Below are 17,886 nucleotides of genomic sequence, written 5' to 3'. Positions count from 1 at the left end.
TGCCACTGAAATATGTGATGTTTCCTTTTTCCTCTAAAATAGTTGTTGCCAGTTATATTTAAGAGAGCTATTCTAAATGGCCTCTTACATAACAATAACAGTACTGTTTACCATGTCAAAACACCCATAGTTATCTTTGCCCTGTAACCCATTCTCACCTACCACACCTCAAATGAGTCGATTTCTGTCTTTTACAAACATGATATCCTTACTCCAGCATTCACAGTCTCATAGTCTAAACCATCTGCAGTTGATCTGTGTTTGGTGGTGATCTTTCATTCAGTCTGTTACTTCTCTTTGCTCTTATGCTGACCATCTGTTGTTTTTAGTGATCACAGCAGGCTATATGCAAGCAAGACAACTAAAGTCATTAAACCATCAGCAGATAACACCTTCAGAAGTCAGTTTTATGTAACGCACTAAATGCTATGCTGACAGAGATCCGTGTCTTTACCCAAATTTAGATCATATTGTACATGGGATGCCAAGGCCACTCTTTCCTGTTGATGCCCAGAAATCATTAATGTCTCAACTAATGTCACAGGTCAGAGGATGTGTGTCTCTGTCATTTCCCCTCCAACAAGCTATATTTTACAGACATATCCAACACTGACAATCACGTTTTCAGGAAATCATATTCCAATGTAAAAGCCCTTAGGATGCACAATGTGTTAATTTAAAACAGATTGAGAGGAACTTAAAAAGAACATCCCAGCAAAAACAGAATGTTCCCCTAGCATTAGCATATTGTTCCCGCTTGTTTATTTTATGGAAACCAATTCTTAATGCTCTAGTTACATTTTCTTAAGGGTTCTTGTGAAAGTTCCCAGAATGTTAACTAAGTAAATCATAGTAAAATTATAGGCCACCTATTTATTCTTTTTTACACTGAGGACATGTCTTATGAATGAGAAAAAAAAAAGAAAAAAAGAAATTTTATATATATATGTATATATTTATACACACACACACACACACACACACATATCCTGTATACTATTCTGTGTGTGTGTATATATATATATATATATTCTCATTCATAAGATATATGTGTGTATATTAATTTATAATAAGATATAATCTATAATACATATACATTTTCTATACCTATGTGACCCTAAAGCAATGCTGAGGTCAAAGTTTTCAGGCTAAAGGTCAGTAGATTGTTTGCATCAAATCAGGAAGACATTATACCACCTATCTGTCAAGCCATATGTTCATTCAGCCCCCAATACTCTCCTCTTTTCCACCAAAAAAGATATTTCCTTTGACTTGTCATCATCAAAACTCAAAGGAAAGACTTTTTTTTAGAAGTATGTGGCAGTAACGTGTATCTGCTTCAAGTGTGTGCAGGGGAAATGGAGTGGGCTCCTCCGGTGTTTACCCCGGGAATGTCGAGGACAGGATGCTGAAGCCTAGAGGAAGCCCTGACGGCAGACTCTCAGCGCTCGGATCGGCTCAGTGTCAGGGAACTTATAATTATAGTGCACATCTGGCTGTGAGACAAGTCCTGGACTCCCTTTACACATCTATAACGACTCTCTGTTTTTAGCGACGGGTAAATTCTACAACAGCCTGATTTACTTCATCTTTCTCTGTTTATATCTCATCGTTTATGAATATCGTCCCTCTTTCTTCTGTATCCAAACAGAGCAGAAGCACCAGTGAGGGTTGAAGCGCCCCTCACAACAGAGTGGCTGCTAGTGAAGAAGGACACTCATACAAAGTCACAGAGACACATCATGATGGAGCTCCAGATCCAGCTAATACCCACAGGAGAAATCATACTGCCTCCAGGGAAAAATGGAGAGATTTATTGCCAAAGCTGCAATAAGGTAAGTCGCTTTAGATAAAAGCTCCTGCTAAATGAATAAGTGTCAATCTAAGATAAGAACAGACTCTGCAAATATATCAAAAGCTAATTTGCATAATTTGTGAATATAGCTGTCAGGATGTTTTGTGCTCAACAAAGCATGCCGTAGATTTGCATGCCCTAAAACTGAGGCTCATTAGAATTTTCCATGCTGTAAGCAAGATCTTGATTGTCAGCATATGCTTGTTTATAATAAAAGCAAGCGATAGCAATGAATATGCATGGTGTTGACAGGTTTAGATTGTGATAACCCTTTCGAATAAATACCAAACTACCATTCTATTTTCTACAATACTCAATACACTGATGACCAACTCAGAACTGTATGAGAAATAGTTCATATTTTGTATATCTCTAAGAGGTTTTTCCACTAATGATTTTGAGGAATAGGTCTGGATTGCTCCATCTAATAATAATAATACAGTCCAAGGAATGTGGGGTGTACACTAAAATCTGTCTGTGTGCAAGGAAAATGACCATTAACTCAGACAGAAGTTTGAATGTTTCTTATGGATGGCATAAATGTCCCTATTTTGGTTGGCATAAAGGAAAAGAGTTGGCTGTGACTGAGTTTCACAACCCCTTCTTCACAATCGTTCTTTGTGACTTGTTTCGTATTGTTTGAAGAACGTTCTTTATGTTTAACGTTCTTAATGCTGGAATCTAGCTGATAAGAATCTATTTTGATAAGCCAAAAGTTTAGAATTTAGAATCCAGTTTAGAATCCATTTAATAGCGACTGGAATGGAATGCTACTTTGATGAGGAAATGACAGAAAATTCCGGAACAGCATACTTTTCCTGACTTTCTGGCAAGGTCATGACACCCTTGCTGGGTGTGTTTGAGTATGAGTGAGATTGAGAGGGAAAAAGAGAGGGAGTTACGTTAATAAGAAAGAAAAAACTCTGTACTATAATTAAATAACTGATAAAGGCAGGAACAATAATTGTAATGCCCATTTCCACCCAACCAGTGACACACCCTTTAGTTCAGCCTGTGTGTCCAATGTTTGCCTTGTCAACAGGATACAACCTTTCCTCTCGGTTCAGCCAGTCGGCACAAATGTGCTTAATGTCGGTCGGGGTTTGGTGGTCCAACCATTGAAGGGCACATCAATCACTCCGCCCTCTGGCTATAGCATGACACTGCACTTCACTTGGATTAACAGGCGTGAGGTCACCTTGACATGGGGGATTTTGTTTCAGCAGTATTTATTGATATGGTGGAATGTTTGGACATGGCTTTCCTTTCACATGGCATGTGTTACACAGTGTGTGGACTGAAAAAGAGATGCTCAGAATGAATGCCTGCGATTCTGCCCCTCAAATCACATTAACACACTTAACTGGCTACTGAATGACATAATAAAATTAAGACCAGTGCAATAAAATCTGAGAAAATGGTTGATTTGAGGATAATGCCAGAAGTAAAGCTCTGAAATGATACATTTTTATGTTATTATACTACAATAGGAGTTTGTGGCTGTACTGCAGGGGGTTTGCCAATTATTGCAATTATTATAACAATTTTTTTTGTGTGTAAATAAATAAATGCAAATACAATATGCATTACAATACCATATTTATAAAAGTAACATTTCAGCAAAATGTTTTATTGCCTTTAGTCATTCAAATGTACTAAGGAAAACTAAAACCATGAAAACTTTTTGGATACTTAATAAACATGAACTAAAATAAAAACATACAATATAGGCTTATAAAACAGTAAACTTATTTTATTTCAGCTAGTTGCCAAGCCAATATTTCTCATTTACATTTAGTTTCACCTGATGTACTAAAATAACTCAAACTCAAACTGGAATAAAAAAGAATTAAAACTATATAGACATATTTAAAAACTAATAAAATGATTAAAAAAAACATAAAATTGACATTAAAATGAAAAATATAAAAATAAAAACAAAAACTAAGTCAAAGTATTAATAAAAAATTATATGTCTCAGTGATACTAAAATAACACTGCAATCAATAGAGGGCGATATAACGCTAGCGTGCTTTCGAGTAACGCCTACCCTATCTCAAATGGCATAGTCATGGGAAAAACTATCATACTTCAAGATTGATATATTCATTTGTTAAAAAATATATAGTTATTTTAGACATAAATCAAATACAAACGAGTCTATTCGTTCTGAATATACACTTTTTGAGGGAAGTAAGCGGTACTGTTATCTCTGCTTTTAAATATTAAGTATCATGCTATTTAATGAAGAAAAAAACAGGCTAGTCTTAATAGAAACGCCCTATTAATTTTCACTAAAAGCTCACATTTTCACAGTGATGAAATAACAGCTCACGAAACACATGTGATTTTATAACTTCCTGGTACAGTGTCTCTCGTGCGTGTGCGAGTGAGCAAGAGAAAGAGGAGGGCGGGTGCCGGGTGGTGGTGATATTTCTAACATTTGCTTCAAACCATTACTGAGTACATGTCCTATGACATAGTACTCACCATAAACTAGAGCATGACTATCTGTTTATTTAACACATCTCCAGTAGTCATACATCTGCTCAAGTGACCTAATCGACTGTAAAAGCGACTTTTCTGTGTCATACTGAGGTAAATATTCTGTTTGTTGGGATTCACACAAGGGACCAGTCCAGATTACAGCTCAAGTTTGAGAACAAGTTTCCCATCACTGCTGAGTTTCTCTTATGCAGTATTACAGCGAGCGACCGGTGCTTTGCTTTTGGACACTGCGGGATTTGAAGTTGGCGTGCTTTAATCAAGGTAAGTGCTTGAGGTGCCTTTCATTTCAGTCAGGAGAAAAGCACGATGCCAGTTTAGGCTTCGTGACGTATGACGAAATTCACACGTGTGTATGTGAGTGTCAGAGCGCCGATAATATTTTTCGTTAAGACTGTTTTCTTGAGTAGGCTATTTGCGATGTCCGATTGGTGAACGAGTCGGATCTTTCCAATGAATCGGTTAAAACGGTTCGCAAAATGGGACTGAACGATTCTTTCGAGAATCAAACTTGACCAATTGTTGACGGATCAGACTGAATTAGTCAGTTCTCTTTTACACATTTAAGAAGCCGAGAAGCGATGATAGTAAGATTATTTGAAGAGAGGTAGCCGAGGTTTAATTTATGGCGAAATACCCGAACTAAAACAATATATATTTAAATAAAAACCTGTGACAAACCCGTTTATTGTAAAAACATAATAAAAGCGACCATGTGATTACGTCATAATGTAAAAGAATAATTTTTTGAAGCGTTTTTTTTTTTTTGTAACAAACGGTTCGACAGAAGTGATTCGCGGAAAAGAGTCGAACTTGCTTACTAGACTTGTAAGCTCCCTACTTAGACAGCATTTTAGAGCATCATAGGCGCTATGATGCTATGAGTTTTATACACAGCAACTGTCAAGTGTTTATATGACCACATGGATCTCACCTGTTACTTTACTCCCATGTTGTTCTTAGAAATACTATCCTGACCTGTTCAGATCTTGATTCAATTGCATGATGGTTATACAAACAAACCCCCCATCTCCAAAGCTTTAAAAGAATACTATGAAAGTGCATTGAGCTCCATTTCTTAGGGAGTGATTTGGGCGGCTTCAGACCACATTTTTTTCCATGACTCTTAGATGGAATGACAAGAGGAGTTAAGGAGACCAGCTGTTAATTATCTGTCACGCCAAACTAACCTCCCTCAACCAAATTACATTGGGAATTCCACTGGGAATATACTATCAGCATCACCCCCAAGCTTGTAAAATTATTGAAAGTGTTTTGTTTACTATACTGTTTAGGGTATAAATAAGAAGGCGTTTCTGTCACCTGTGCGGTCCAGCAGCCCAGCACTGATGACATTTTAAGGTCGTTGGCAGGTCATGTCCTCAAGTGTCCTCCTTACTCACATCCCCCCGTGTGCCATTGCTGTTTTCCATGTGTTGCAAACCCTAACGAAGATACGCCTGTCAAACGAAATGGATTGCTTGCAGTGGGAGACTGCAGATCTATTTTATTGTGCAACATTACATGAATGGTGTAACTAGTATAATTGACAACAATTAGGAGCTGACAGTTGCTTAGGCTTCTGGATGAATAATATTATAAGCTTTCAAGCTTTGCTGGGCGTTTTCCAAGAACTATTACAACATGTTTTATGGATGGTTGTGTTGCAAAAAAACTAGTTTTGTTAAGTAAGACATCCCTGCAAACCTAATTAACCCCGGGTTGTAATTGATACATGCCGACTGTATAAAATACTTTGGGATAGAGCATATTTCCAGAGCAACGAGACTCTGGTTTTTGGTTAGAGGCCGGGAGACTTTATACTTGAACAATTTTCCAGCCGTCCCCAGACAATTAAGTTTCTACGTCTGTCAGCAGCGAACCATGTAAGTGTGCCGTGTGTGTACACTTTTCCATTGTGCAAGGAAACATAGTCTTACTTTGTGTTACGCAAAAAACATTTGCTTTATCCACTGTTGAGACTTCTTGTTTAGTCTGTTTCTTTATCTTCCAGTTACTCTTTATTCAGCATGTTTATGAAGATGGTGAGATTGCGGAGGAATATTTGGTTTAGAGCGGGAGGGCTGGTGACATATGTGGCTGTGCAAAGCAAACCAAGCCCTTCCCTCATTGCTGGTCTGTCAACCAGACAGCTGTCAACGTGTCCCAGAGAGATCTCAGAGGGGATACACCTGTGTCTGAAACACTCAGAAGAGGAAGTTCTCAGGGTTAACCAACCACATAAACGGGTCTATACCCTGCTTTAAGCTGAAGCTGCTCCTAATTGACATTTGTAGCATAAGATTTATATGAAGTTGAACTTAACCCTATTTGCTTTGTAATGCAGGTCTCATTGTGAAGGATTCATTTGTCTTTGTATTCTTTCATTGAAATATTCAACCTCTTCAAGTCCCACACTACTTTTTGTTCTCATTCAATATGCTGCTTTAGAAAATGCGTCACATTACTGGAGTAAATGGGTTGTGAACGCCTTTCATGTTGACTTTAAAAATTTAGGCCCGGTTTCACAGACAGGGCTTAGATTAAGCCAGGATTAGGCCTTTGTTGAATTAAGGTATTTAAGTAGCTTTTATAAACGTACCCTAGAAAAAAACATTACTGGTGTTAATCTTGAGACAAAACAATGGCACCTGACATATTTTAAGATATGGCAGTGTGTCGGCGCCGATGGCCTAATGGGCAGCGCGCCGACGTGTAGCGCCAGTGCGCTTCAGGCAACCCGAGTTCGAGTCCCGGATCGTGGTCCTTTCCCGATCCCGTCCCCCTCTCTCTCTCCCATTTCGCTTCCTGTCTAATCACTGTCCTTTTATAATAAAGGTAAAAACACCAAAAATAAATTCATTTTAGTCTAGCTTAAGCCTTGTCTGTGAAACCAGGGGGTTAGTCTTTAGCTCAGCTTTGCAAAGTCTTTCTTCAGAAGATAAAAGCATTTTTCGTGTAATTGTCTGGTTTGCAATGTTTGCATACAGAGGAACAGAGTGGCGTTCGACTTGATAGCCTATTTGTTTACATTATGAAGAGCAAAGCAGGTTTTAATCTAGTTTTGAGTGTGAGAACTGGAGGGGGGTGGAGGGAACAGAGGGTAAGAAAGAAACTGTGGACTTGTGTTAGTAAATGTCTTTATGCCCTGTGGTGAGTCATGAGCTCATTGTAGGATCTGCAGTTTTTCTTAATTTAGCTGTGGCTTTTCCACTTGAAATTTCCCATTGAGGGCCCTGCCCGTGTACTCCATTCTGCTCCATATCAGGGAAAAACTGCAAAGGCCAGACCAAAAACTTTTATCTACAGCTCTAAAACTTTACTGGATGCTTTATTTTAATGGTATTTTATTTTGAGCTATTGTTCAAAAGTTTAGGGTCAGAAAGATTCTTTAAAGAAATTAATATTTTAATTGATCAAAAGTGACAGTAAAGACATTTATAATGTTACAAATAAATGCTGTTCTTTTGTACCTCAAAGAATCTTTAAAAAAATGTATCAGTTTTCAAAACAATATCAAGCAGCACAACTGTTTTTAAAGCTGCAGTCTGTAACTTTTTTCGGGTAAAAATGATCCAAAATAATTTTTTGAGCAAGTACATAAACAGCCAGTGTTCAAGACTATCTCCTTACCTTAGCCAAATTCAGAACGGTAAGCTTGTAATAATGTTTTCTAATTCGGGTGGTACTGGTGGGTTTCCGCGGGAAATTTGAGCATGCAGCCGTTCGTCTTTGCGTCATTACGTCACGTCTGTTTACATAAAGAAGGAGTCCCAGCTAGTAGGCTATATGGCATGTGAGGATGCTGCAGGTGGCGGATCATTTATAGTCTTTTCTCACAGCAGCTGCAATAATTAAACTTATCATTTTGATGGCGGATTGTAATCCAGAAAGGTCCAAATGACAATAATCAGTGACAACTGGAGATTAACCCGTAGTCAAAAGCAAAAGACTTCGGAATGCGGAGTGGCTACAGAAATTGAAATCTATGGGTAACACTAATACACACTGCAGCTTTAATATTGATAATAAGAAATGTTTCTTGAACACTTAATCAGCATGAATTAGACTTCTAATACACTTTTTTCCCGAAAACATTAAAAGACCCAGAACCTTTAAACATTATTCAAAAATGTCTGACTTTTATTGCAGTAGATACAAATTGTTAAACCAAGTGGCATCAAATGATGATAATACCTTTTTCAGAACTAACTTCACTTTTCTGAACCACTTTTTAAAATATTTTTTGGTACCATGGTACTTTTTGGGCTTAAATAGACACATGAACTATTAAGAAAAGTGAGACATCTCATTTCTCATATTGTATATTAAGCTCAATGACTGTTATTTGAGATTGCAGATGTGTTAACATGCTTATATTACTCAGCTTGTGCTGACTGTGGAGTTTCGGAGCTTAAGATCCTCGGTTTGCTTAGTGACACACATACACAGACTACTGATTAACCTGATGGTGTAAGATATTCTATAATCCATCGGGGATCCTTTCACTTGGGCTTACAGTCTGCCATGATTGACAAGGGCGAACACTAGGGCTGGAGTTGAGGGATTATTATAACATGAGCTTTTTCAAGAGGTGCACTTTGAGATGAGATTACAGTAGAGATTGCATCTCTACCCCCATGTTATTTTACATCAGCTTGTTCATGCCTGTTTGCATCCACTGTGTTTCAGCACATATGCTCCACAGACATGAACAAGGCTGGCGCTCTGCTCCATGTTCCTTCCCGAGCCTCAATGACCTTTGCGACCTTTACCCACTGTAGATAAAACCACGATGCCCTTAAAGCATGAGAGCGAAAGCCATTCTGTGTGTTATCTTGTTCATGGTACCATCCTTCACATGCTCATCCAACTGCTCAGGATAAATCAAGTCTTAGATTTCAGTAATGGTCTTTATCAAAGACCTTTGAAGTGAAAACTTTATGAGCTTCTTTAACTTTTCACGATCACGTCGAGATCTGTAAGGCATGGGTTAACCTTTAACCAGGCTCTCTCCTGCATAGAGATAAGTCATGCAATCCAGGCCAGGTGTGGCCTTGCACCCAGACCGCAGAAATGTGCATATTGTGCCTGAACGTTCCAGAGCTGTTGACCATATTTTTGTCTCCATAGTAGCGGTGGTTAGAAAATCAATGATGGATCTAGTGGCATAGAGTAAAGAAATGGTTAAAAAAAGCATTCAATGGATTTACTACACTGAAGCTGGTGCTTCCAGTTAAATGAAATAATGTTTCAAAGGTATGATGTGATGCTGCTAGCTTTAGCACATTTAGCCTGGTTGATGTTCTTTTTTTTTTTTTTTTTTTTTTCTGTAAACGCACTACTAGCCAAGTGTGCAAAATGTTACGCACCTTGAGAAAAAGATTGAGTTAGTATTTACAGTCAGTGAGCACTCATGCTAGTTTTACTGGAGTTAGAAGAGTCACAATTAATAGGCACCCTATTATAGGGGCATGTTTAGGAATTTTATCGCATGTTGATGTTGGTGATATCGCAGTAGAGATAAAGAAAGTGTGTGAAACTTAGTCCTGGCATGTTTTAGAGTGTTCAACATCAGATTTAGATTCAGCATGCCTTCTACACCTCATTAAAGCACCTCATTTCCCAGATATGGCAGTTGTTTGCAGACGTGGAGTGAGTCAGTTAAAAAAACAAGTGATTTACTATGTAAGTCATGTAGTCAAGGTCTTCCAGACAAAGAAAGGTCTTTATATGTATTCATTCATTGGAAAAGAATGAATGTATGATGTCATTAGAATTTGATTTGTTGTCATAGATATTGAGCACATCCAATTGTTCAAAAATTGGTTTTCAGATACATTTTTAAATTCACGTGTTTTAACTTTTAAATTAATACTACCTTTTAAAAGTTTGGGGTCAGTGTTAATGAAATTAATACTTTTATTTGATATTTTGTTTTTCTGCGATATATATTGCGATATGAAAAAAAAAAATTCACCAGATGACTTGAATAGCTCTATTTGGAAATAATCATTCTAGAAACAGTGGGGTGATTTTGTAGGTGAGTGAATACGCATAGAAAATAATTAACAAATTACAAGCATAGATACATACAATAGAACAAAGATACAAATGAAATAAATAGTGCTTTATATTTTTCAGGTAAATCTAACAGTATTCAGGTACAGAAATTGAATAATCAAATGTAAAATAACACTGCATAGTCTTATAAATTAAATATAATCTGTGTTAAAACTACAAAAATGATTTTTTTCGTCTTTTGATGTTTGATCATTATTCATGACACAGAAAGCAGCAGTGAATCCAAAATACTTTCACATCCAGTTTTCTTTCTCAATTGTTCAGTTCACCTAAGCCATAAGCAGCTTTGTTTACGAGGATACTCAATGTTTTACATGCATTTTGACAATTTTTTGCATGTATGTGCCTGTTCAGGCACAAATAGACGTGGAAGAGAACGGAATTCGGTGTTCACGTGCATCTGCATGGCTCTGTGTGTGTGTGCACGCAGACAGAAAACAGCCGCACGCTCAGAATTGAGTTCTCTTTCGCATCTTTGTGCGCTCAAATGGCTTAATGCCGCTTGAATGTTTAAACTGACAGGACCTAAAATATGTTCAGAATTCAAATGATAAACTTTCATTGTATGATGGTCAAATTTTGCAATTAATCCGAGAATCACATGCGTTTTGAACTGTGGTGTCTGGTCCGTACGAATTAACGATCCCTATACTTGGCATCGCACATCCTGCGATGTGACTATCGCAGATGTGCACATCGCGATATCCATACTAAAACGATATATCGTGCAGCCCTACATTAAATTCATTAAAAGTGACAGTAAAGACATTTACAAATGCTGTTCTTTTGAACTTTATCAGAAACTTTTTTTCCAGGATTATCATGGTTTTCTCAAACATATTAAGCTGTACAACTGTTTTCAACATTGATGATAATAATAAGAAATGTTTCTTGAGCATCAAATCACCATATTAGAAAGATTTTTCTGAAGGATCATGTAACTGGAGTAATGCTGAAAATTTAGCTTTGCAATCACAGGAATTTACATTTGAAAATATATTAAAATAAACAACAGTTCTTTTAAAAAATTTTAAAAAATATTTCATAATACAACTGCATTTACTGTATTTTTGATCAAATAAATGATTAGAGTATAAGATGCTAAAAAAGGGTTGTCTCAAGTTAGACAAAATTACTAAAATGCATATCCCTATTCGGAGTATGTCTGCAAACAGTCCCACTGGGTCAGCAGTAACACAGTCCTAAGGTTATTTGTTCTTTTGCACTTCCCTAAGGGAACCGCTGGTATCTCGTAATTATGGCTGTAATGTGTGGAATGAATGGGTGTGGTGACTCTCTGGTCCCTGGGCATGAAACTGTCATGTTTTTGCAGCAACTGAGTGTCTGGTCAGCAGCTGGCTGTCGTGCCAAATGGTCTACGCCTAAACAATGCACAGATACATTATGTGTTAACCTCACCCCATGACTTGCATTTGCGCCATGCAGGGTAATAAAATGATGGTGTCATGCTCAGTCATAGCTGAGATGTTGTAATAGGCCGTCTTGTCCTTTCAGTGTTTTCTTTTGGGAGCAGAAGATTTTCACAATGGAATTGCAAACATTTTTTCCTCTAATGTTAGGTTTCAATATAGTTTCACAATGAACCCACTATGTAAGTTATTTATTTTATGTTGCGTTTGTCTGGTTGTGTCTGGTGGCCTAGTGACCTCCAAGCTTTAGCACTATTAAGAATTGAGCTGAGAATGACTTTTAAATTCAAATTCAATTCTGGAATTTGAATTAAATTTGTATTGATGTAACAAAAACAGGATGCAGATTTGTATTGGAATGTAAGGAAGTTGAATTAAAGATGTATTCATTTATTTTTTCATACAATCATTTTAAAGTTTGGCAAAGTTTGAATGTTGCTTGATGCTCTTTGGCTCCAGTAGTGTAAGCAGAGTTGCAGTGCTTGAGAGAATTATTGCACTTATAATGAATAATTGTTTTAAACACATTCCTTTGAGTGGGACACTTTGAGGTGAGAGGGGCAACTGTAGGCCGTCGGACTCTGAAATCTGCAGCCGCTCTTTGTGTTTTGTTAGAAACAGTCTGATTGTTGCCGATCCAAGATGAAACGGAAAACAATGAAAACAGGAAGGTCCAAATCTGTATTTTCAAGGATTGTTATGCAGTCCATTTCCAGTGGATGTGGTGTTGAAAATTAAATAGAAACATCTCTAATTGACCACTGACAGCTCAACTGCCTTGACTTGTCAGTAGAGGAAGAGATCTTAGATCATCACATCATATACTCAACACTAAGAGCACACTGCTAGGGATAAACGCATTACAAGTAACTAGTAAAGTAACGCATTACTTTTAAATTTACAACACAATATCTGAGTTACTTTTTCAAACAAGTAACGCAAGTTAATTTGTTTTCCCATTTATTGACTGACAGCTCTCCTGTCCCCATGTTGAGAGAAATCGTGAGTAAGTGCCGAGGCATTGTGCGCTGTGTAAACATGATGGTTATTGTAGTTCTAGACTAAATATGAGCATACATTTACTCATTTACTACTTCTCCTGCATCCTATTCTTCTGCGATCCAGAATGGCAGCACAGCCGAAAGGCTTGTTTGTTTGAGCTGCCTTTACATTTGCCAAAAATAGAGCTTTTATGTTGTTATAAAAACAAACAAACAAGCAGCCCAGCTCAGATAAGAAAAAGTAATGCAAAAGTAACATAACGCATTACTTTTCATAAAAAGTAACTAACGCAATTCGTTACTTTTTTAGGGAGTAACACAATTTTATAATGCATTACTTTTAAAAGTAACTTTCCCCAACACTAGTGGCTTTATCGTATTTTTAATGCTCATTTCCCTTAGTTTTACATTTAGATTAGATTTTAAGCTAGTTCTAAACACTAATAATAACTGAATACTAAATTTAAATTTAGAAAATCTCAAAATGAATATCCCTTTTTCATATTGTACATTATAATGTTGTGATTCACTTGTAGCATCTAAAAGAACTGATTTTAGTTTTGCTGTTTATTTTTAATTTATTCGGGTAAAAAACTAAAGAATTTTAATAAGAGCTTTAATAACATTTCTTACAGATTTTTATTGGCTGCTGATGCAGGTGCCGTGAAAACAGTTTGCTAGAGGCCAAAGAAAGAAAGAGAGCGAGGAGGTGGCGTTGTCATCACTGTTACATCCTCCATCTGCTCAGCATAGGATAGAGACAGGAACCCTTGTGGGAACCCCCTGTCCCACGCTCAGAAGCATAACCTGCCCTTATAAGGCATTGTGGGTATTCTAAGATCTTGGAGGAGGAGACTCAAGGCCACAGCATTGCCAACCCAGCTGCTGTATATGAAAGCAATGGGAGATCCAGCTGGCACTAAGCAGCGCCGCTGTGCTTCGCTTCCAGACCAGTCCTGGAAAAAGGAGGGCCGCTTGGGGGTTGGGTACAGGGCTTTTGCATGAGTAGGATGTTTGGAGTTCCTCTGACGAGTAAAGTCTTGTCCGCTCGTACCTCATTTCAACTTCTTTGGTGAGAAAAATTAAGGCTGTTGTGAAGTAATGCTTGTCCTTTCCTCTTCTCCTCCCTCATAACCGGTTGGCTGCTGCAGAATTAGGCGTATTTTTGGTGGTTTCCGCCCCTAAATGTGTTGCTCCACCTACTTGTGCAAGTAAGAGAGCTAGAAAAGTGTGATTGATGTTTTTTCACTGGAGATTTCTTCTGTCATAGATCTTTTCACCTCTTTTGGAAAGCATTGATGGATTATTTCATTATGAAAACCTCAAAGAAATGCCTGCTTCTGTTCCCGTACGGCAAAGAATTCAAATGTATGTTAAATATATTTCATATATATATATATATACCAAATATTTATTGTAAACAGTCTGGCTTAATGAAATAGATTTTTCCAGTGTAAATATAGGCCTACTTCTTTTAAACCTTCGAATGACAAAATATATCATAGGGGGCAAGAAAATACAATTCCAATCTTAAAATAATTTTGTGGTAAATGCAAAATGTTTTTAATTATGTTTTACAAAATAAATATATTTAAATAATATATATACAAATATAAAATGTCTAAAAATGGCCCAAAAATATGAAAAAATGTAAGTAACTAAAACTTACTTATTATGCACACTTATATATATATATATATATATATATATATATATATATATATTTATGTATGTATATGTATATATATATATAATATATTATAATTTTTTTTAAAATATAAATATATATCTGAAAAATTACTTTTAGCTGTATGCTTTTAAGTGGAAAAACATCCATCCTTTTGTATAAAGAACACTGAATCCATGGGTTTTCCTTATCATCTGAATGATTAATGTGTCATGGACTTCATCTCTGTTGTGTTTTGGAGAGGAACCTTCTTTCTTGTCCAGAAAACACATCATATTAAAGCCTCCAGGTTGTCTGAAAATGTGTTAGTCCTGTTCAGTAGAGCAAGCTTACATCACCATGTGAGGTACTGCATGACTCAAAAAGCCCAGATGAAGAAGGGATGAGAGGAAACGAAAGAGATAGATGAAGCTGTGAACTTCACTCTCTTAGTCAACATACAACTTCCTGACACACGTTACCACAGTGACCTTGTTTAGTTATATCACAACATTGATTTCCACATCATGGTGAGATGCTATGGGTTTCCCCCGTCTTTACCTCTCACACTGTCCTTCTCTTGTTGTCCCCCAGTCCTGTGCTGACTGTTTAACACCCACATTACATTCTTCTGTTCTGACATCACACACTATCAGCTTTCCCTCTGTTTTTTTGCCTCCAACATACACCTCCCTCCCTAATGTACTGCCTTTCAAATATCATGTTTAATGGGCGTCCCGTAGGTCTCCTCTTGGTTTACTTTCTCTGTATGTGTCTGCTTCCCTCTGCAGGTCTTATAAATGTGAAATTGTTCAAACAATTTTTTTGTTCACTCACCGGCCTTCATGTCATTCCCATTCTCCACGTCCCATGATGCTTTGGGCCTTTTCCCAGTGTCAGGCTTTTCTCACCACTCCCTTTGCTCAAGGCCCTGACACATTAGTAAACAAAGGACTTTTTTATCGTTGTACTTTTTCTTTGCAGCCATATTCTCAGGGATATTTCAGCCAAACATGTCACCCTCATGTCGTTTCTTCCGCAGAACACAAAGTGAATTTCTGAATATCATCCTGGTCAATATAAGTGAATGTGAATGGGAATTGAGGCTTGGAAACTCTATCATAAATAAGTATCATATATGTCCATATGACTCATGTTCTATATTCAAAGTCTTCTGAAGTCATTCAACAGCTTTGTATAAGAAACAGACCAAAAATTAATAGATCAGAGAATCTTGACATCCTCCCCAGCACTTCCTCACAAGTTCATCAGAACAAACTAATTTGTGAATAAATCATTCTTTTGAGTCATATCTTTTCAGTGAATTGATTGATCCAGTTCAGAAACCTGGTTTGAATGATTTATTCACAAATTGGATTGATTCAGTCCTCAAGTTTATTTCACTTAGGGTGTGTTCACACTTGGCATGTTTGGTTCGATTAAAACGAACCCTGGTGCGATTGCTCTGTTAGTGCGGTTCATTTGAACATATGTGAACGCTGCTATCCGAACCCTGGCACGCACCAAACAAGCGGACCGAGGCCGCTGAAAAGATGGGTCTCGGTCCGCTTCCAAACGAACTCATCGTTTGTATGTGTGATGGATGGATTCCCGCCGCTGTTTTGACTCCTTTACACATTTTATAAGCTCTTCACGAGTTCCCAGCTGGCTAAAATACCATCATATGCATGCTACACACATACGAGTGCATTTACCTTAGCACACAGCATTGTTTTGGATGTTCGGTAAGTTTCGTCTCAAATAGGCAATATGTCATAAAATCCGACCAATCAGGTTGTGAATGTATCCCTATGCCTTTAGGTTCGGTATCTTTTGGTTCGGTGATAAAATTGCCAATCTGAACGCTAATCGGACCAGGACTAAATGTTTTTTTTTTCTTTTTTGGTCCGGACCAAATTAACCAAACGAACTGAACTACAAATGTGAACGCACCCTAATTCAATGATCCAGCCTCAACAGTCCATTTTAGGGGAACTTTGCAAGTAACTTAAATTAGGTCTGTTCATTACTCAAACCTATCATATGGCTTCAAATGGTATCTAATATAGCACAAGTCATACTTTTATGGTGTTTTTTTTGTCTTTTTTGTAGCTTGAAATTTCTGGTCCCCATTAATTGCTGTTGCATGAAAAAGAGCGACCAGGACTTTCTTCAAAATTTCCCCTTCTGTGTTTCACGGAAGAAAGAAATTGTTGGTCTTTTTTGCATGAACTATCCCTTTAAGTCATGAACAAATGTAAAAAGTGAATGCAAGAACACAATAAAACAAATAACAGCCTTCTAGAGGTGAGGAGTTTATTTTAATGGTCAACCAGAACAGAGAGGAAGTGTACTGCTAATTCCATTTAAACCCAACTAAGCTTTGAGTTCATTCATTACACTCAGGATCTCCTCTCTGTCTTTTCTTAACCTCAGCGCTGGCCAGCAGATTCATTTTGATGAAGAATAACATGGCAATCAAAGTTTATAGCTTTGATCTTCTGCCCCTTTGTACCATCCTCTACCCGACACAACCGTTTCTACAAATAGACCTGTCCTAGTGTGAGAGTATAAATAGGCTTGTAACAGAGTAGGCGGAGAGAAAGAGGGAGGGGCAGAGAGCGAGAGAGAGAGAGAGAGAGAAAAAAGAAGTAAAGGAGGTGGGAATGGATTGAGCAAGTACAAAGACCAAATATTTTCATAAGTCTCATTACACACAATTTGAATTAAAATGCCTCTCGCCCACATCATTAGGTCCTGACCAGGATCCAATTCCAAATAAATGATGTGGACAGATGATTGTGGTCAGGGACAAAAGGAATTGAAAATTGATTTGTTTGTGCACGGGTTAATTGACTTTTCCAGAGAGCTGGTGGGAGATTCAGAGGAGGCTGGCGAACATAGAGGAGTCCAGTGACTTAACTATGACTCATCTCTGAGTGGCCGTCAGCAGTGGGTGGAACATGAGCCGGGCTGCATGCACAGACTTCCCCATTTAAAAAAAAAAAAAAAAGTCATGTATTTTAGGATTTACATTATTATTGTTGTCCCATTGTTCAAATTCTTAAGATGTTTTTTAGTATTAGTGCACAATTTACATACTGTTCATAAAAATGCAAACAATGTTTGGTGTTAATATTCATTTTTCTGCTGTGGAAGTACGTTGCAATACTAGCATGCTTCCTATATATATATATATATATATATATATATAAGAAATTAATACTTTTATTCAGCAAGCATGTATTCAATTGATCAAAAGTGACAGTAAAAACGTTTACATTGATACAAAAAAAAATTAATAATAATAAATGGTGTTCTTTTGAACTTTTTATTCATCAGAGA

At 37.2% G+C, this 17,886-nt stretch overlaps 1 protein-coding gene across 4 annotated transcripts in view; it reads left to right on the top strand.

The window, feature by feature from the left end:
- The first annotated feature begins 1,354 nt into the window (after nucleotides 1-1,354).
- myo1cb (myosin Ic, paralog b) overlaps nucleotides 1,355-17,886 on the top strand; it is a 46,612-nt gene continuing 30,080 nt past the window's right edge. Inside the window, exons 1-2 of one of the 4 annotated variants that reach the window (XM_051861499.1) lie at nucleotides 1,355-1,558; nucleotides 1,652-1,835. In XM_051861499.1, coding sequence (XP_051717459.1) covers nucleotides 1,743-1,835 — 93 coding nt within the window. In that variant the 5' untranslated portion in view covers nucleotides 1,355-1,558; nucleotides 1,652-1,742. Of the gene's footprint in view, nucleotides 1,559-1,651; nucleotides 1,836-4,247; nucleotides 4,625-13,924; nucleotides 13,948-17,886 lie in introns of those variants that run through there. The other 3 variants (XM_051861502.1, XM_051861501.1, XM_051861503.1) reach the window with 3 other exon arrangements.

This window comes from Ctenopharyngodon idella, chromosome 15 (assembly GCF_019924925.1).
Source record: "Ctenopharyngodon idella isolate HZGC_01 chromosome 15, HZGC01, whole genome shotgun sequence".
In the NCBI taxonomy this organism is placed as follows: domain Eukaryota; kingdom Metazoa; phylum Chordata; class Actinopteri; order Cypriniformes; family Xenocyprididae; genus Ctenopharyngodon; species Ctenopharyngodon idella.
This window is presented reverse-complemented; position numbering and strand designations above follow the sequence as displayed.